We start from the raw sequence: 21,832 nt of genomic DNA on the forward strand, positions 1-21,832 counted from the left end.
AGTTACAAAGATAGAAACTTTCTGTTCCATCTGTTTCCCCCACTCAATCCATGACCATAATAATAAAATACACCAAAAAAATCTGGCTGTGGTTTGGGGGTTTTTTGCCAATTAGCACACCTTTATCCCACACACAGCAGCATGCTGGAAGGACTCCAGTGCTTTCCATCTGCAGCAGCACTGAGGGAACACAGCTAGGCTGGAGACCCCTTCATACCCAAGAAGGGTGTCAGGACAGCTCACTTTAGAGCAGAAGGACAGCCAGCTGAAGGGAATTACTGTCAGATCAAATAAGGGAGACTCGAGAGGACAGGACAGGGATCCAACACCTTTCGTCAGGCTGAACCACGTCCTAGTGCACAATAACATCACAGCAAAAGATGGCACCAGAGCAGGGCACTGCTCACCCAGGACAAACAAAACCGAAATGATCAGGGAAACAAAAGACTGATTTGCTCATTCCTTAGATTATACAGAAAAGTTACAGTGGGTATGTGTTCTTGTGGCTCACTCCCTGGTCCCCCCATGCACATGGAGGGTGATCCTTAGCCCAGCTCCATCTTCTTCCCAACTTTCAAATCTGCCCTTCAAAAAATCCATTTTCTGGACTTTGCCCATCAGAGCCCTTTCCCTGGAACTCAGCTAACCCTTTTCTTCATGCAATCCATGGATTTTAAGAGATTTTGTGAATACTGCATTAAGTATAGGTTGCTGCTATTAAGTGGCAAGTTCACAGTCCAGCGAGAGCCCAGAGAGTTCCTGGAAACCTGCCTGGAAGCAAACAGCACTCAGCAAAGGTACAGCTTCAGAAGAAACCATGCTACAAAAGCATAAATCCTGTCCTCATTGCCTAAGTATTACAGGAACCAGTTTGCCCATTATGAAGTGGGTAAATGCTCTCATCTAAAACAGGGCAGTACTGAATGACTCCACTTCAGACACCCATGCATGGCTCCCAAACAAAATACTACAAAAAAGCATTGGAAGAAGGGCACTGGGAAACAGCTCTGTTACAGATTAAGGAGCTGGTGGCAGACCTATTTTAGGCTTGGCTGGTTCCTTGCAACTTTTACTGCAGATCTCAACCACTTGTTAAAATAAGAAAATACCTAATTCTGTCTAAAGATACAGAAAGTGATCAAAGAGGGAGGGAATGAGGGAAATGCTTTTCTCTTGTATTAAAAAAAAAAAAAAAAAGCAATCTGCTTAATGATGTGCTTTTTTTTTTGGTTTTTTTTTTGGTTTTTTTTTAGTGTGTGTATGAGTTTAACATAGCTTTTTAGCTCAGGAAAGAAGAATACAGCTTATAAACCAGATGTTACAAAGATACCTTAATTGCTATTGGGCATGTTGATATTTGAGGAAATGGTAAGGTGAGAACCTGAATGTCTCAGGACTCTTCTACAATAACATCACACTTAGCTTTGCACTCCTAACCCAAGGGATAAAAAAATCCTTATGAAAGGCTGGTTAACCCACTTCATCTACTACATTGTTCACCAAGGCAGTGAAACTGTAATCCTAACAATTATATGGAATTTGATTCTCATCCAAATTAAAATCAAATCAATAAATATTGATTCTTGGGGAAAAAAAAAAAAAAGAAAAAAAAAAAAGAAGACACTTCAGTTCATTAACTTTTTTAGCAATGCTGCTTAGGGGAGATTTTTTCTTTTCAGCAACTGCCAGGTGAAGCTGGCCATTTTAAAAAGCTTATTTTAGTGCTTTGCAAAGGAAGATGTGAAGCACTAATGAGACAACAGTGTGATCTTTGGATAAAGTTATTTATTGAGCAGTCTTATTCCAGCTAACTTTCACAAGCAGGAAGCTCATTCTGTCAGCAACACCAGTTCCACAAATTAGCATCATCTTCTTGCCTCTTTTGACCCAATTTTCACTGCATTGTTTAATGTAGCTACCACCTGATAAAAGATATCGAATTCTCAAAGCTACTTATAAAATGCCACAAACACAGTGGGCTTTTCTTCAAGCAATGGTAAGCATCCCACAGGACATTTTTCCCTACACTTGTCACAGAGGCTATATTGTATTGTATTATATATTGTATAGGTATTGTATATTGCACACATTTCTAGGTCAAGAAAAAAAATCATAAGTTTTTGGACTCAGAGGAATCTCCAAGATCAACCTTTAAGATTTTTCTAGATTGTTCACATAGGTCTAAGTTTTAAAAACCACTTTAATTCTCTCTTTTTAAATCATTCTGAGTAAATGACATGTGTCTACAATACAAAAAGCATATTGAGTCTTACTTCCAGTTTATTCCCAGTTTATTCCCAGTATTAAAGAAGACTGAATGTAGTGTTTTCAAAGATGGTACCTCTAAAACTTTTCAATTCTTTTATTACCTTAAAATACTTTTCTAAAATTGAAACATTTTCTCCCATCTGTCAAAATATTGCCAGCAGAATAAAGCTGGTAGTAATTTGTCAAAATATTTAATTGTAGAAATGATCTTAAAATTAAACCAAATTCCATGAGTTCCTTAGAATATGTTGTCAAAGAGACAAAATATTTTCAGAAGAGTTTGAAGGATTTAGCTATATTCATTATAAAACTGTTTAAGCAAAAGACTAATGCAAGTAGCAAAATGTATAAACAGTTAAAACTGAGTTGCCATTTTGTGCCTAAAGCTGGTTTACCATATATCACTTAGATAATGAAAATTACAATAGTGCTTCATGGAAACTATATATACCTCTAGACAGATTTCCTTTCTTCATTTACATCTTCTGAGGAACACAACAAACAAACAGAAAACCTACCTGACAACAACAGAAAACACTAACACACACCAGAGAAAACCCCATGACCAAAAAAAAAAAGAAACAAAAATTCCAGAAAGCAAAACTATAAAAATACTTATCCATTAAGATTTGCAACAGCTGTCCACTAGGAAAAAGCAAAAATCAGAATTGCACAGTTTCATGACTCTACTTTCAGACTTTTAATATACATATTTTACAAATTTAAAACCCAAAGAATATTAAGGGCACAAAATCCAGCATTTTAAAATTACAAAACGTTGGATTAGGATTGCCTTTGACATATTAATTTGCTTGCTCTTCTTATGTGGATTATAGCAAAAAAAATTAATTAAGTACCTCTATGCTTCTTAGGACTCTTATTGCAGGGATGAATTTTACTCATTTAACAAAAATCTTTTCTACATTCTTCCCCTTATTCACTGACCAAGGTTCCAAAAGCAGTTTGTCAGACATTACCTACCTCCTCCTTTGAAAATAAAATGATTCACTTCTTCATTTAGCTCCCTACCATGTTGAAGAAAATCACTTTGAAACACATTTTACTTTTCCAACATCCCTTCAATATGAGAGAAACTCTAAACTATGGAGAAGAGCGGCCACCTTCCTTTGCAGAGCAGTTTTCTCCCAGTCTGGACTTTTGCAGGTAAATTCCTCTAACCCCAGTTTCACCACAATGCTATCCCCGTGCCAATATTCATGTCTAGCCAGTATCTCCACCACTCCCAAACCTAGCAGCCTTAATAATCCATGTGTTGCCTCAGTTCCCTGTGGATGCTATCTTAGCATGTCTAGTTAACAGAGTATGTCTTTACCTGTCAGTCTTTCTACAAAAATTTTACTCAGCTAAATCTATTGCTTCTCCAAATAGCAAGATCTTTTTGAAATGGGAAATACTGTCCAATAAAACAAACAGACAAAAAAAAAACCAAACAAAACAAAACAAAACAAAACAAAAAAAAAAACAAAAAAAAACAAAAAACAAAAGGCTAAAACTATACTCTCATTACCATGATAGTGTTTTATGAACCCTTGGCTAAGCTTGGCCTCCACCTCAGACACTGCCCAGCATAGCTAAAGCAGGTGCTGGGAGGACCTGGCATCTTGCAGGAACTTTTTCACACTGTTGCAATACTGCAGGATTTGGAGTTATTGTGTGCCATTTAAATGGGCCTCATAAGCTTTTCCAAGAAATAGAAATTCCCCCAATTTGTTTCATATATCTTAGAATTGCATAGAAGTCCCATTTCAGATCTTGAAACATCTATACCTCATCTGAATTCACCTCAGAACTAAACTGGAGAGTGAAATGGTCATTGAAGAACTGCTTTTTTGCTTTGTTGAAGACAAAGAAATCTTCAGCCCTCTCTTTAAGTCTGGACTTCACAAAAGCTTCTTCCATGTGTCAAGAAGGGCAGGGTACATGTGAATGTTATTCCCTAAACCTCCATGCAGAGGGCCATTTCATACAGAATGATTTCCCATATCTTTTTCTTCTTTTAGAAGCATAATTTTAAATCTTTCCTTATATTTTTACTGCTATAGTTATATACTCAGTCTCTAACAAGCATCTGTGAAAGTACCTGAAGGGTAGAGAAAAATCTGCCAAGAAAAAAAAGGTTTTGGCTTTGAGAAACACTACTGAGAAGAAATTCTCTCTTTAATTGCACTATCAAAAAAAGCTTCTGGATGTTACAACTTACACATTACCCTTTTTTAGAAATACATCTAATGGTGCATGTCTCCACTGCACTGTTCCACACAATCTCTGTGCCAGGGGTATGGATTAGAATGAATGGTATAGATTAGAAAGCAATTTCTTTCACATTCAGGGGTGTGGGGGAAGGATGAAAGAAAGCCAAAACAAGCCTGAGGTTATTCATGCCAAACAGGCACTCTGAGAACTGCAGGTTTTACATGCCCAGCAATGCTTTCATTTTCAGTGACTGTAAGAAGACAAAATCTGCACCACACACTATAAGGTCCATGGAAACAGGCTTTGACCTTCAAGTTATGGAAGCTGTAGTTTAGATTAGCCTTTTCTCAGTATTTCACTATAATAATACAAAAAATGACAAGGATTTTTGCTACTGACACATAATTTATCTGATACAGCAGATTTTGAAGAAATGCAGTAAAGCTAATCTGGTTTTTTGCAACTTACAACAAACACTTATTAATTCTTACACATAAATTTCTGTGAATAGTATTTGCAGGAAGAAAAGGAATGGAAGTGCAACTGGCTAAATCAAGCTCAATTTCCCTGAAAGCAGTCAGATTTTTAAGCTCTTGGAAAAGCTGATTATAGCTATGTATTTCATAAAAAATTTTTTAAAAACATCTAATGGGACTAAAACAACACAGACCATCATGTTCATTTTCCAGCTGTATTAAGAGAAACCCCACCTTATACAGATATTTAAATGTTTTTCAAAATACTTTGTATTGAACTGTTCTCAAAAGAGAGACATCTGAGCAGCAAACTCCCTAGTGCAGCCTAAGAGGCTGCTGGCCTCCCTTGCTGCAATGGTACACTTGCTGGCTCCTCTTCCAACTTTTCCACCAAGATCTTCAGGCTATTTTCTGCAAAACTGCTTCCCAACCAGTTGGCCTCCTGGCAGAATTGGTACATGTGTTTATTCCTCCAAATGTTGAAGTTCAGCCAAGAGAAATGCAAAGTCCTGCACGAGATTCTTGTTGGTACATCTCTCCAACCTGCCAGGTGCCTGAATGGGGCTGCTAAGCAGTTCTGGCACCAGTTATCAGCCCTGAGGAGCTCTACTAGTTACTGGCCTCCAGCTGTACCAGGGGCTGCAGTTACAAAAGCTTTGAGGCTGGCAGCTCAGCCTGTTTGTAGTCCACCTCCCTGTTCACTTATCCATACTTCATCCATGGGAATGCTACAGGAGATTGTGCTGCACAGCTATATAAATATTGCTGTATAAATACACAACATCCACCCCTCTCCCTGCATAAGGCTATGAGATTGGTGAAGCATGATTCTCCTTTCTAAGTCCACATTGACTATTCCCAACTCCCTTCTTCTCCTTCATATGTCTGGAAGTGATTTCCTCTGTTGTTTGGTCCCTCAGTCTCCCAGGGGTCAAGTTGAAGATGACCAGACTGTAGCTCCCTGTATTCTTCTCCTTGCCTTTCATGAAGGCAGGAATGACATTTTATTTCTCCCAAATACCACACTTTTTCAAGGATAATCAAGAGTGGTCTTCACAAAGATATTAGTCAGCTCCCTGAACACTCATGCGTGCAACCCACCAGCTCCCACAGACTTCTGCATGTCCAGTTTGTGCTCCTCAATCTTCTATTGAGGATCAGCCTTCTGTAATCCAGACAGTTCCATGCACCTGACTCCTGAAGGTAGGAAAAGAGACAGGATGGAGAAGATACTGAGTTTCTCAGTATGCTCCATGTTCGCTGTCACCAAATCCCCTGAGCCACTCAGAAGTAGGCTGACATTTTCAGTAGTCTCCCTTTTGTGGCTGATACACCTGCACAACCATTTATCATCACTCTTGTTCTTAACATCTCTTGCCAGATAGAGCTCCAAGTGAGCTTTGGCTTTGCAAACCAAATCTGCCTTTTCCTCCAAAATCACCTGTCCCTGTTTTGACTTCCCTTTGATGTCAGATTTCTGCTAGGACCTCTTTGTTATCCATGTAGGCCTCCCAGCAGTTTTGTTTGACTGTTATACACATTAGGATGGAGCCTGCATGGGGAGATCCTTGAGAAATCAACCAGCACTCCTTGATGGCTCTTCTCTCCAGGCCCATGTCTATTCTAATTGTTGAGCAGCTTGGTGACAGGGCTGTGCCTGTGTGCACATCCAGTGCACGTAAATCCTTAATTCCCTGGGTGGCACAGGAGTTCCCCAGGGAGTTCCCCAGGGATGAAATAAAAGGACCTATTTACAACTCCACCTGCAAATATGTATTTTGAGTAATTGCCAAAGGAGCTTGCCATGTGGGAACTTTGGATGGTTGCAATGATTCCCCCAGGCAGGTCCTGCTGTCAGTTGATAAACTCATCTGTTTCAGTGAGATGATTATCATCCTGAATGGAGTCTCTGGCCATTTCAGAGAGATGCTCAGGCAGTTTCCACAGCAGAATTAGCCAAAATGCACAAGATAAGACACCTGCAAATAGACAGCAACCTGTTCCTCTAGATTCAGAAATGTTCACATACAATAGTTTCTGAAGTTAGGATTACTTAGGACATGATTTGTGCATAGTTTAAGATAGTCTCTAGCAAAGACCAAATATGTGCCAGGGAGGTCACACAAGAACATGACTCAGCTGGGATGCAAGAATTCAGCAGAACTAGGGTTTGGGGAGTCTCAGGAAATCCAGATGAAAATGCTGTTGTGAGAACCCACCATTCAGACCAGCACCTGATTGCTTTTCAGGAGATCTAATAGTTGGGGAAGTCTGCAGCATTCTTCTGTTATGGGATACTCCCAAAGCATATTTGTTTCTTTCCACTATGAGAGTCCATGACTTGAAAAGCCATCCTCAATTCCAAATCCCTCATAATTATATGGTTCCTGTTTATTTACCATCATCAATACTTTGTAGGCACCTGCAATGTCAACAAAGCAACTGAAATGCAGCCACTTGATGTAGAAACTGCTGCTGTGTCCATAAACCAGGAAAAATTAATGTGATCATAATTTGCATCTATAATGAATTAATTGCATACCTACTTCTAAAGTAACATTTCTTTCTGTGTTATGCATTTGTACAACTAACTACTATGTTGATGTGGAAATTAAGCATTAAAAATATTTTAGACATACACTTAAAAAGCATACACTTAAATACTTCAAATCTTGTTTTTCAATGAGGGAACATTAACAGATCAGTGCCTTTGATAAAAAGCCTCACAGCCACCAATATGGCATCTGTTTTGAGACAGGACTAATTACATGATAGATATGTGACTACCTGAAGAAAATAGGTAACTAGAGAAACACTGCAATTATTACACAAATATATGCTCTGAAAGTAAACAGTTCTGCACACAATGGCATTTCTTTTATGGGTGTATCTTTTCATCCTTTTCTCTACTCATGATGCTGACGTACATAAAAAAATTGTGTAACAAATAATTCTGTAAACATTCCACACATATTTTTAAACAGTAGCAGAATACATAGACAGATTTCAACATGAGTTGCCATAGGTAGGCATTTAAAATTTCCCAGTTAGTGTATTTAAATTTCTGTAAGTTATTGAAAAGCCCTCCATAAAAAGCTCAGGTCTCCATTTCTGAAAAATACTTGAGTAGTAAATTAGCTTACAAAATAATACAGGAACATGTTATTGGAGCAATCTATTTTGAGAATCTGAGTATATTGTTTGAAATAATTAATTTGATGTCAATCTAACATTTTCTTTACAAACCTGAATTCAAAAGAAATTATAGCCAAAAAACCACATAGTTTTTAGACATTCTTTATACTGGTTGTATTAAATCTGTGAATCTCTGGATTCAGTGTGTGTGAACAGTAATTTTTATTCTCTATATTGCCTCACAATGAAGCTGGTTTGCCTACAATCAGTATAAAGAATGTCTGTGTAAATTTCAATTCTTTCCCTTTCTTCCACGACTTTCATGATCTTGTACTATACAACCCAAATAGATGAAAAAATAAGTGGTTTGGGCAGCATTCAGATGATTCTTACATTATTTCAATTATTTTTTCTTTTGTGCAAATTGCTTTATGAAATTGCAAGCCTGAATACTGAAATGACACGACAATAAATAATTATGTAATTTCTGTGCCTTTATTTTTTCCACACCCCTGCAAGAGCTGCATGGATACACATTTAGAAAAATCTCTACCTAACACATGAAAACAAAAAATTTTCTGATAAAGCCTAACATTTAGAGATTTATTACCAAACATGATTTTACAAGAGAAATTAGAAAGAGAAAGACAGCAAACCAGAAATAAAAGCCATTCTGTGCAAGCTTCTACTCCTTTGGTGTGACTGAGACAGTTCCCAAGAAGTAGCAATCTGCACTCCAAACATCTGCCATCTGACTCCCATCAGTAGTGCAGGAAGCAACTTAGATGGAAAATTGCAAAATATATCTGTACATGATTTCTATCAAGCAGCTTTAAAAATAGGAAAGATGGTACTATTAGAAACATTGTATTAGGAATGTGATCTAGAAACTTTTAGAAGTATTCCTTTACCATGCACAGACAGCTAGACCAAAATGTACAAACAAATCAACTTAAAATTTTCTGACTCAATGATAAAAAACATCAATTGTGTGCAACAATGAAAACACTTTTTAATGTAAAAAAATAGAATTAATGTCTTATTAAAATGTACTTATAGTTATTAAAATATTTATGGAAAAAAAATAAAACTGTTTGTAGGCATCACACTGAATACTCAAGAAAATATAATTAATATAATTAAGGTGATGCTGCAGAGAAGAGACTTCAGCTGGTGGGACACAAACCCAAGACCTGCAGGTGCCCAGGGTTCCCCACCAATTTAACACAGAGAGCAAAGCACAGGGCTGCCCACAATGTATTTTTCATTCCAAACTGGTACTCATGGTTCAGGGCAAACTGGGAACCATTGCTCTAAACAGACCAAGGACTGAAGTGGCAGAATTTTCTTTTACATCATCAACTTTGCCTTATTCAATTTTGACAAGCCTCCACTCTGGCTTTGGTATCAAGCCTGTTCATCCTTTACTACCTACACCTCATTGTTGTAAGCACATCTGGCAGCTGAATTCAGAAATTCACCATTAAAAATTAGTTTGCACTTTTGCAGCTTCATAAGCCCCTAAAGCCACAAAGGTTAGCTTTCATTACAAAAGGCACCATCAGCTATTTGTTACATAAAACTTTGTGATTCTTTCTAATCTACTCTGATCTACTCATTAAATGGGGTTTATCCATTCTCAGGCAAATTCTGGTGGCAATAGTCAGGTTCTCACCCACCAATGCCCACCTGTTAATCCCAGCTGAAGCAGCAAAGCAGTGAAGAAGATACCTTTCTTTCAGATTTTTGGGGTTTTTTAAGTCATTAGTTATTCCTCTTGTCAACCCTGGAATTCAAGGAAAGAAATGTAATAACTGCCCATGTCTGATGCTGAAATTTATTTCCTGCAGCTATTGAATACTTGGAATCAGAAACATTTAGGAGCTCCCTCAGCAATTCCCAGATGAATGCATACTACCCCATTAACAAGGGCTCCACATTATGGGAAGTGGGTAAAGGAAGAAATGAGAAGTGTGGAAGTGATTCCAAACTATCCTGCTTCCACTTCAGTCTAGATGAAACAGCCAATTTGTTTTGTGCTTGCCCACAGGTTTTCCCTAACTAGCATCATAGCCCACAGCCATGGTCACCCTTGCCTTTTGGGGACACAGCTGTTTAGGCCCTGCTAACTACAAAGTGCTTTACAGAACCCAGAAAATAAAGAGCACCCAAAAACCTAATTTTTTAATAAACTGTTTAGGCTCTGTTTGTGCCACCTGACTTCAAAGAGAGGGATTCTTTTTAATCAGCCATGGAAGAAAAGAATTTGTATGCAAACATAATTAAGCTATCAGTAAAGCTCGACAGTTGAACGTGGATTCATTAAACAGGGCTGCATCTGAGGACTAAATTAGGCATAGGGAATAGATGGGGGAAAAAAATCTATATCTTAAAATGTGATAGGGTCCATTTACTAGATGAGATTACTTTTCTCTACAATACATTACCCAAAGGCACTTCCAAAACTGAGGGAGTATATTACATGGTGCTAATCAGAACTTTTTTTCCTAAGTAGGTCAAATGTTGAAAGAAAATAAAATCTTGAAATGTTATGCACTGTTAAAAAAAAAACAAAAAAAAACCAAAAAAAAAAACCAGAAGTAAAAATATTCTGAAGGCAGTACAGCCAAGGTGCTAATCACTTTCTAAAATATAAAAATCTTCTGCACAAACATTAAATGTAACACTTTAAAATGCACAGTCATACACCTGAGGCTGTTCTTTCACTGTCATTTTAATTCAGTCTGTAATAATGAAATTATTTTTAATTAGAAAATGGCTTTATTTGCATATGTAGTTGTTTAACTTCATAAAGATTGACTTTTTTTTTTTTTTTGAGAAATCAAAACATTTCCAGTTCCAAGTGGTCAGGCATATTTAGACTTCAGATTTTGTTCTTTGTTTAGAAGAACATTCATAATACAAAACAAGGTTTGTTTGTTTGTTCTGGTTTTATTTACAATAGGTATATTACACCTTTGAATAGAGAATGAGGAATCATGGGGAAGGACAGTGAAGGAATTAGCAAAACAAAAGGAGAATAGCTTTACTGCCAAACTTCAGAACACACAATTCTGACTCAGCTTCCAGCAAACACCAGGTACACACTGTCCTGTATGTCCTCTCCTGTGCTGCACATAACTTTGCAAATTCCCAAATTAGGAATTTCCTTGCTAGATTGTTCCCTGGCCATTATTCTAAAGCCTAACTGATGATTATCCATTATTATCTTCTTCCAAAATTCAGAATCAAAGAATATATGTATATGGGTACAAAAGAGAGGGGTTGCCATGGTTTTAAAAGGGAATACCATTAACCTCTCTGAAAACATATGCAATAAATCTCTGTGTGCCTCCTGGGCTAACAGATAGTGGTTTAACTGCAATCAGGACTCCAGGGAACCCTTGCTGCTCAGAAATAGGCTCAAATAGTTTGGGCATAGTACCAACACAGCTTTCTGCAATCTCAGGATGCAGCAAGAATCATCTACCAGATGTTTGCAGCATGGAAACAGTAAACTAGCATCTGTCTAAAAGGGACATATTGACTTATTGATGCTAGAGCTATAAAATCAGAATTAGGATTATAAATTTAGGTGAATGGGGAATGATGATTGGAAGCAGCAGAATCGAATTGGAAAGCAGATAAATATGTAAATGGATGACTTCTCATTAAAATGAGATGGATGGAAAGAAGTGGGTGACTTCCTGGGGAGTACAGGACTATATTTTGGTATTAAAAACAGGGCCAAATTAGCCCCTAAACCAGGTGAGATTTAGAAAGGCCCAAGACGAGTTTGCACCTCTACCACCCAAAAAAAAAAAAAGCAATTTAGCAATGTTCTATAGCCAAACTGCTGCAAACTGTGCTTCAGCAAAAACGTTTCACATAAATGAAAGTTATTTTTTGCTCTGTTCATGGGTTTGGAGGGATTTTCTTGGTCTATAATTTGGAGAGATAGGTCTATTATTTCAGAAGGGTTTGAGGGTTTTGGTATTTTTTTTGTTTCTGAGAATAAAGAAAAATGCTGGACAAGAAAATAGCTTGTCAAATAAGATGTGTCTTCTGGAAAATGCAATAGAATACCACTTTCTTGCATATATCCTGTTTCTCTGTCAATGTAATTGCTGACAAATCAGAGTAGATAAGCAAGATCCTCACAGAGCCACATAAAACTGAAGACAGTCTGGAATGCTGTCTTGAAGAAGGAACTATTGCCATGAGGAGTACTAGAAGAACGAGGGTTCTCCAAAAAGAAGAGGACCCTACCTACACACACAACTCAACATTACTGTCCAAGTGGTTTGCTTTATATTCTTCACATACCTAGCCTGTAGTATATACATGACTGTAGGCTATGTGTCTGAGTCACACAGCAATAACATAAAATGTTATTTTTAAGCTCAAGTCAAAGTCTGGAATGATTCCTTATTTCCCCATCAAGTTAACTTATTTTTGAGTTAATTCAAGGCACCAAATGTGGTTTTGTAAAATAGTATGTAGTGTTCCATTTGTTCTGGTGTACAAGTATGTGTTCAAGCAAGAAAAATAACCTAAGTTAATTAGCAAATAACTAACTTAAGGAAGAACAGCCTTCAGCAGACACACTGAAAGCTTTGCCATGCCTTCATGGAAAATAAAGCAGCTCTCTTAATTCGATCTCCACACTAAGTATTCTTAGTAGACATGCGTGACATTAGAGGGAGAAGGTTTTGGTAATAAACCATAAATATTCATTAAGAAACTATTGCATGGCCTCTTCAGAAAAATACATGTCTGAGAAAAGATTATATCCTTTAGAACTTTTGCCAATTTATTATTAAACAGCATTCAACTGTCTGTAACATTTCTAAATACAGCAATTCTGAGTGAGTGAGTACATGAAAGGATAAATCTGGTTCACACAGTCTAAAATCTTCTTCACAGTCTGGGAAAACACTACAACAGGGAAAAAACTCATAAGAAAAAAAGTCTTCATCTGTCAGTCAAAGATTCTCCTGGCATAACTTCAAAACTTTACTCCCACTTTGCTATACGTTTTGATATAAAAGTTCATCCTTTCAAATCATCATGTTAGACTCAGCTAACAATCTTGCTAGAATTTCTGCAAACAGAAATCTGTAAGAGAGTAAAAAATGGTTGTGATCTCCCAAACATTTTTATGACCTCACACTCTTAAAATTCAGTGTTTTGTTTATTCCTAAATACTGTGTTCATCTGCCTAAATACGTTTGCTTAAAGACCTTTTTTCTTCACCCCTCTCCCTGTAAAGACAGATAAAAAAGAAACTGGAATCATAATACCAAACATTAAATGAATAATGCTGTTCACGATTTTTCCATGAATTGTGCTGTTTACTCCCAAATTTTATTCAGTATTTTCTTCTGTACGGAAATAATTCCTGCAGTTTTTTTTTTAAATGCATATAATTTTCAAATAGATCCCAGGTGAAAGAAAGAAATCTCCCAGGACATGAGACCATTTCTTAAATAAATGGCAGTAATAACAGTCTTTTGCACAACAAAGATTTGGCAAATAATAAGAAATTAATGAAAATCTACAATTACTCAGATTATAAATTACAGAATCAGCAGCAGGATTGTTTTCATTTACAATGCCAAAGTAATTATAAATAATGAAATAAGAGAGCTCTAGTAACAGCCTTGGTAGGAGTATCAAATTAGCGAGCTGAGAATAATTTGAAAAATGTAACAACACTAAAGAGCCATCAGAGTGATGATAATTGGCAGCATCTGCTATTTCACTGCAACAGTACATCAGCTGCAAATATAGGGCTTTTCAAGCTTTCTCACAAAGTTGTACACTCTCCTGCCTCCTCTGCTTTCAAACATTGATGTGAAATGATCATGCTTCATACAAGAATGTTTGATGAAAAAAAATCAGGATTAAAAATAAAATGACATCAATATTTATGACACAATTAAACTGGAACTCAAATAGGGCAAATGTTTTCCAGCCTTTATTGAAACATTCTCAAGTTGCTACTTGACAATTTCAGCTCTGTTCCTACAGAATTCCTGTATACTCCTCAAACCAATTCTGTTCCATTTCATCTTCCACCAACACTCAAAAAATCAAAAAATAATTGATCATACTATGCAGTGAATTGTATAATTCAAAATTCTCCATTAACTCTTGAAATTTACACTGTCAGAATGATGCTGCCATTATCAGAGATATAGAGAGGCAACTTAGAAGGTTCAGAACTTTAAAATGCTATTACTTCCTATAAGACAATTATTTTGGATTTTAAAAAAAAACGTGCTGGGAAACATCAAGCCTCACCATTCCTCTAAACTCAACTGAAGTTTCATTTCCTAGAAGCACCCAGACAGGAAGGTGGGAATGCACCATGGAAATGATTTAGAATTCTAATCATTGCCCACGTGCCATTTGCTCCCCACAGTAACTACAGAAGATGACAAATGCAGGCTGGACCTTGCAAGTATCTGAGCTGGGGAGGGAGATTAGACAGATGAAATGAAGGAATGTGCAATTGCCAGGGACACATTCTGATGGAGCTGCTAAGGATCTTCTCCCATAAACTGTGAAACCTGAGACAGTTTCATTTCTTCCACATGCCTCCAGAAACAGCTATAGAGATAGTGCAATACCAAAGACTCCCCCAGCCATTCCTCCCTCTGACCTTCTCCTTCCTATAGAAGTATTAAGGGATCAGATTTTACAGACAGGATTTAAAATACTCAGCATATATATACTTCACCTTATACTCAGTATAGTGACTCACACTACATTTAATGAAACTGAAAACTTCATTGAGGACAACCTATTTTCTAGCCAGAAGCTTGATTTTAAGGCCTAACTTGCCTTTCTGCAACATTGCTCATTTTGCCTATGTTGTGGATACAGAAACAGAAGTGTTTTAACAAAAAAAAAAGCCAAAAAACAGAAAAATGTATGTGGGAAGGGGTGGGGGGTGTGCAGCGACCTCTTCCCTAACATTAGCACCATGTAGCACAGAAATTACACAGGAAAAGTTTCTCTGGAATTATTTCACATTTGCTGGCACACCCTTTTGATTTCAACTAACTGCAAGTGAAAAAAAAAAATTAACTAAAGGAGGAAAACTGTCTAAGGGAAAGCTTTACATGAAAACAGATCTCAAAAAGGGGGGTTCTTAACCTGAAAGGATTCCTCTATCCCAGTATTCAGGATCCAATGAAGTTCATTAATTTCAGTGATAGCCAGTTGAGCAGTTAATAATATGAACAAGGCTACACTTGTTATGACTCCTAACACCACAGATTTTGGAATGAATAAAAGAACAACTGGTTTGAGATTAAAAACTGGATTGGGAACATCGATTTGAAACACTGGACAGAATCAGGATTCCTGAGGTTAGGCTCTGGTAACACATATAATTACATGATAGCTACTTCTAAGACCAAAAATAGATGGTCTCAAGAATAGCACTAAGCATATTTGAGTGCTGGAGAGAAAAAAAATGACAACCCAATACCTTAAAACTCAACAACAGATTCCTCACATTGATTGACTAAAATGTCATTTTTTTAATCACTTTTTGCCTCCTATTTTGCAACAAACTTCGTGTAACATTTTAGAAATTTTCCTCTGCACAGAGAAGAGCTAAAAAGATATTTTTAGCCTAGTTTCCTAAGGAAATGAAACTTATCCGTTAGGCCCTCATCACAATAACTTCTGAATTCATGGAGTGATTTCTGCCAGGTCTGGCAGGGTGTGAAACATATTAGATTCCCAAAAATGGCAGCTGGGAGAGGAAAGGGAATGTCAGCAGTGCTCCCACGGTGGAGCTGCCTTTGCTGGGGATCAGGGAGAGCAGAGAGCACCCAGGAGCTGCTCCCTGCCCTGCCTGAGACCAGGCTGAGCAGTTGTGATGCTCAGGGGAAAGGACAAGGCTGCTTTTCTCTGATTGTCTTGCTTCCCTTTAATGACAGCTGGGATGATCATATATTTGCATTATTCCAGCTCAGTTGGAAATGAAGGTAGTCTTCACCAAATCCCTTTACTAAAATGTTTCTTGTCACAGGTCCACCAAGACTTTTAAGAACTGTGTAAATTTGCTGGGGATCCAGCAGCAGGCACTGCAATACAGTGAAGGCTGAAGGAAGGGGTGAAATTTTTGCTGACTTGAATGAGGGAAAAATTCGAGAAACCCCAAGGGGATCTTCTGCAGCTGGAGAACCAAGTTAAAGAGTAACAATAATAAAATCTGGCACAAAGAAGCAGAGGACAATACTAACGGTTAAGATGTCTGCAAAACAAGATTTTGTCACTTAGTAAGAACAAATTACTTGCTAATGACGCTCATGTTGCTCAGATGAGGGATGTGGATGGCCTCAAAAAGCAACACTTCCTGCAGCTATTACTGCTCTAACATTTTTTCTAGATTTAACACCCAGTAAGTTCTGCAAGAAGAAAAAGAATTATTCTTTGATTGCTGCTAAAAGGCATCAGCATTTAAGATAAGTTATGTGGAAGCCTTTTCATGACAGCCCACCCATATCTTAGAGCACAAGAGGCTGGCAGCCACAACTGAATGATCCACAGCCCACCATGTTTTCTTCTGAGAGATTCAAATGGAATTACTTGCAATGTTTTTAAGTGTGAGATTATAAATAAAACTCTAATAATTGCAAATCCCTACTTTTTGTCAACCTCATGAAGCTGCTCAAACATTTAGCTTAATGTTTTCATCTTTCAAAAGTAAATATCAAATATGAAAAGAATACACAGCAGCCACTCAGTAAATACCTGCTGTGGAAACTATAGAGTGCTAATGTGGATAGACAGCTTGCAATAAAATAGAATGTCTTAATTAAGAACCCAAAATATATTGACAACTTTTTCATTATACCTTCCCTAGGAAAAACACCCATTACTTGAGTTTTTTTGCTTGCTTGTTTAGGTTTGGGCTTCTATTGCTAGGAAAATTATTGAAAAGCTCCTAATACATTTCAAGTAAAGCTATTAAGTAAAAAAATATACTGACAATGGAAATTAGCTCATCCTACTAAATGACTACAATAAAACAGTTTCTGAGCCCATGTGCCCTTCCCTAATCTTGGGTATATTTAGCAACATCAGACACATGATCAGTAAGACAAAAAGAAATAGCTGTAGCAAGTAAAACCCCTATTACAGCTTTTGGCTGCATACTAAGACCTAATTCCCATCCAGTAAATACAGGCTAGAACCTTCCATTCTACTGCTGCCAAGACACCAGGCTTGAACTTCATACAGCCCCATGGCTGATTGACACTTTTTTGAGCACAGCATTCATAAACCCAGGTTATTTTAGCCTTGGCTATAAATCTCCACTGTAAGATATCCTCACTCCAGGTTATTTAGTGCACTTAAAAGTGAAACTAAACTAAAAAGTTTTTTCTTGTTTCTTTAGCCTTTTATTTAGGACTTTAAACTCTAATAATTCTTACTACCAGGACTTGCAACAGAAACCATCAAAGACAAATCTTCCAACCACCAAGGAGTAACAGCAACCAACAGAAATGGATTCAGCTTGTGAAGGACAGCACAGCACAAGATACAGTACTTGTGACAGAAATGGAATTTCATTTCCCAACTCATTCCAAAACATCAATCAGCCCCTTTTCAGATCTTACAAACCTGCATTGTATTTTCAACTGTTACTATTTTGGTAATTAACTTGTAATTTTTCAGGTGAATATATCCTTCTGATCCTGCATGAAGTTTGTTGCTAAGGCAGGTATGTGTCCAGATTTATTTACTTTTAACAACACAGAAGACAATTTTTTTATGATTATAATAACACAAAGCAATACCTCTAATTCAATTTTTAGCCACTGAGAATCTCTTTCAATTCAGATGTAAAATGAAAGGAACTTACCAGTTAGGGTGTACATGGTCTCTCTAATGTAACTTATGGTGGTTTAGAAAGCTAGCAAGGCTGTTCTGATATTAAAAGCAACAAAGAAGGGAAGTGGTTAGTCAACTAGCTGGTTCTGTTATTCCCTCCCACTTCTCACAGCAGTGCCTATCTCTATGGGCTCAGAATACAGCTCACTATCCCGATTTTTAATTCTATTTATTTTTTAAAAAAACAAAACCAAAAGAAGTGTGACACCACCTTTGCAGGATTATTAAGGTCTCAAACCAGATGTTCAATACCTATATTAATAATAAATACTAGACACAACATCCAAGCACGGGTAATCTCTGTTTACCTGGACTGAAAATTTTTAAAAAATCACAACCAAAAATCTATTTAAAGTTGTTTTTTCTCATTTCTGCTTTGACTGAAGATAACATTCTGCATTAGTGGGAACTGAAGAATAAATTATCTGTTCATATCATTAGTCAAGTTATCTAACAGCCCTGGTCAAGCTGATTTTCAATCAATGGACAAGAAATTTTATTCAGGTACTTATGCATCTGTATCTGAATAGAGGATGCTATGTAACAAAAAAATCTGTACTTTATAATCACTTCAAGTGACCAAAGGTAATGAGAGACAGAAAAGAAATAAAAAAATTTACTTTTTTAAAATTAATATGTTTAATTTTTTACCTTAAAGCCATATTTGTTAGCATATTTCATACATATACTGTATGCTTCTTCATTTCAAGTTACAATCCAATTCTGTGGAACTTACTTCAAATTTCAATTTCACTGCTGAGCTATGCTTCATTTTCTAATACATGATGTTTAACACCACACATTAAAGGAACTCCGAAAGAATTAACACAATCTGTGTCCTCCTTTAGTAATCTCCTTTAAACACCAAGAATTTCCACTTTTAGCAGCAGTGGATAAAACAAACAAGACATCTCCCTTTGTTCCTGTGCAGTAAAATAAAATGGATTAAGATGAGTTGGCTAAAGCCAAAGAGCCCAAGTTATCTTTACATTTGTGGTCTTATGGTTTACTCAGATTTTTCCTTTGGTATTTGTGAAGTACATCAAAGATTTAGTGCCTACATGCAGAGGTTTTATTACCTGAGGTAAATCATAAACTAGAACAAAGTTAAACTTCTCTCCCTACCCAAAAAACCCCTCACATCCAAAAGCCAACACGTGGCTGAGGCAGGAGCTGCACTCTGTGTCCCTCTCCATCATCCACATCCCATCCCCAGTCAGCAGGCTACAAAAGATTTTATGAAAGAATCACCTGGCAGCAAGGACATGCCATACTTCACCTCACTTTCTCTCATATTTCTTTCTTCCATCCAAAGGGATTGCCCATCTAACTCTGTAGAGAAGCTACATTTTGTAAGAACTTTCAATGTACCCACAAAAGTCTATCACACATATGTTGCCATCTTCTTCCACAGCAGGTAATTTCAACAGCATTATTGTTGTGTCTCCCCAGTAATTTGGCATTCAGCTGGATATCACCAAGACCCATTTGCTGTAGTTTGACAATGCAAAAGACTTTACAATAGTACTGTTAATTTCTGCAATATTTAGTTACTAAGCAGGCTATGTGGAATCCTGCCACTTCTCCTGGGAGATAAAGAAAACAGGATCTGAAGAGACAGAGATCCTCCAAAACCTGGCAAAAACATAACTCATGTAGGTTATTAAAAAAGACTTTACTCAGCAGGAGTAGAAATGTGGACTAGGTGATGCTACCTGGTTTTTATGCAATTTCCTGGTATAGTAAGGAAATACATTATTGATAAACACTATAATGGCTGTATGTTTCCCCTATCTCTATCAAGATACTGCCCCAAAGCTTCACTTACCTGATGGTCAAAACGTTTTTGGAATTCCAACATATACATTGGAGTAGCTCACACAGATCATTCACAGCTCATCTGTAGCCACAGCATTTAATGCTCAAAGTGTCCTTTAGCCTCAGGACAGATTTTCCCTCACTGGTAATGACTGCACTGATGCAAAGGAATCTCAGGCTGTGGAACAGCTTTGACAGCTTTCCCCTACACATATTCAGGGAAATTGGGTGTTGGCAGACCGGTGTTTTTTTCCAGGGATACTTTTCACTTGAACAGGTTGCTCAGGGCTGCATTCAGCCTCACCCTGAACACTGCTAGGATGGGGGGCCACAACTTCTATGGGCAACATATTCCAGTGCCTCACCACCCTCTCAGTAAAGAATTTCTTCCTAACACCTAATCTAAATCTGCTCTCCTTCAACTCACATCCATTCCCCCTTGCCCTATCACTATTATTCAATCTATTATTCAAACTTCCATGAAAAGCCTTCATAATTTATCATGAAAATCCACGAATTTGGGGCCCTTAGAACTCATCAGAGAAACCATGTTGGTGAATCTATTAGCACACACTAACTGTGTGTACAATCTGCTTGTGCCTTCCTGCAGATTATAGGACAGCATGAGATTGAGTAGTTACTTAAATAACAAACAGAGATAAATTGCCAGATTGCATCATATACTACCTTCAGCTCTAGAAGAATTAATTTTTCTTTTCAATATCTGGTGAAATCTCAGCAGTAATTTGTAATTTGGCTTATCTAGAAATAGTAAATTTTAAATATTGATAGCAAATAAAAATTACTGTACCTAAGCTAGTGCATAAAATTGTTTTCATTGGACACAATACACATAAATATATGTATGCCACATTGCAAACATACCATACATCCAGGCAACCCATAAATTTTAGACTAGTCAACTACAGTGTCTACTACTTTACTTAGCCAACTTCTACAGCATTCAAAGGTTGCTCTGTTTGGTCGGATGTTTCTACTAGGTTAACATCACCACAGCAGAAAAAAATAGCTCCATGTTTCATTCTAAAAGACAAATCATTATAAACTAGGATTTTTTTTATACATTAGGTATCTATTTTTCTTCCAGCATGATTGCTAGCTATGTCATCCTTGCTCTCTTGGGAAATCATTACAGTCCTTCTTCTTATTAAAAATAATAACAAAAAATATCTAAACTGTTATAATCCCCATTTAGACCTGTTATTATACATTACTGAAATTCCATGAGGAAGTGTAACTTTTACAAATATGGACAGCTTGTTTCATTTCCCTAAGCTGTTTCTTTACAATACCTTTTCATAAGAGGGGAATGGTGGGGGAGGGGGGAAGATCAGAATCTAAAAATAGTGTTCATATGGACAAAACAGAAATGGCATTTTTTTAAAAACTGACTTTTACATTTTGTTCTATTCAATAGACTGAAAACACTCCAAATTAATTTTACAATGCCAGGACTGCACATCCCAATGTGTGTAGTATATGCTACAGTGCAGCCCTTCAGAGGACTTTGGTTTTCTGAAAGTGGTTTGTTTTTTGTATTTTTTTTTTTTAATAACAAAACTCTTCCAGTCACCCTGTTCTCAGAGTGCAGGCATCCTGAGGCCAAGAGCTCTGTCAGAGGAAAGCCTGAGAATTATAAAAATCACAGGAGAATCAATGCCAGCTTTCCTTTTTGGGAACACCTTGAGGCTTCTTCAACACACAAAGACTCCGAGACTCAACAGGCACTAAATTAAACAAGAATGCTCTTTATCCTGTGTAAGGTTACACAAGGATCAAATTTACTCTACAAAGATGGCTTATTTTCAGAGCCTGGGAGACAAATGTAACTCCTGTCTGGATCACTGCTGGTACAGGCCCCTCAAGCTGTTCCTGGATGGAGCCACTCCAAGAAGGTTCAGCTTTGCCTCCTCCGTGAGTGATAGTCACAAAGCAGCATCTCTCTGTGTTCTTATGTTACTCGTGTTCCACAGCCAGAAAAA

The 21,832-nt window shown here is 37.2% G+C and overlaps 1 protein-coding gene across 6 annotated transcripts in view; it reads right to left on the bottom strand.

The window, feature by feature from the left end:
* HDAC9 (histone deacetylase 9) overlaps window positions 1-21,832 on the bottom strand; it is a 452,666-nt gene that overhangs the window by 369,582 nt on the left and 61,252 nt on the right. The window contains exon 1 of one of the 6 annotated variants that reach the window (XM_079302266.1): window positions 17,983-18,030. The exons of the other annotated variants lie outside the window; for them this stretch is intronic. Coding sequence (XP_079158392.1) covers window positions 17,983-17,998 — 16 coding nt within the window. The 5' untranslated portion in view covers window positions 17,999-18,030. Of the gene's footprint in view, window positions 1-17,982; window positions 18,031-21,832 lie in introns of those variants that run through there. 6 annotated transcript variants of the gene reach the window in all.

This window comes from Erithacus rubecula (assembly GCF_903797595.1).
Source record: "Erithacus rubecula genome assembly, chromosome: 3".
NCBI lineage: Eukaryota > Metazoa > Chordata > Aves > Passeriformes > Muscicapidae > Erithacus > Erithacus rubecula.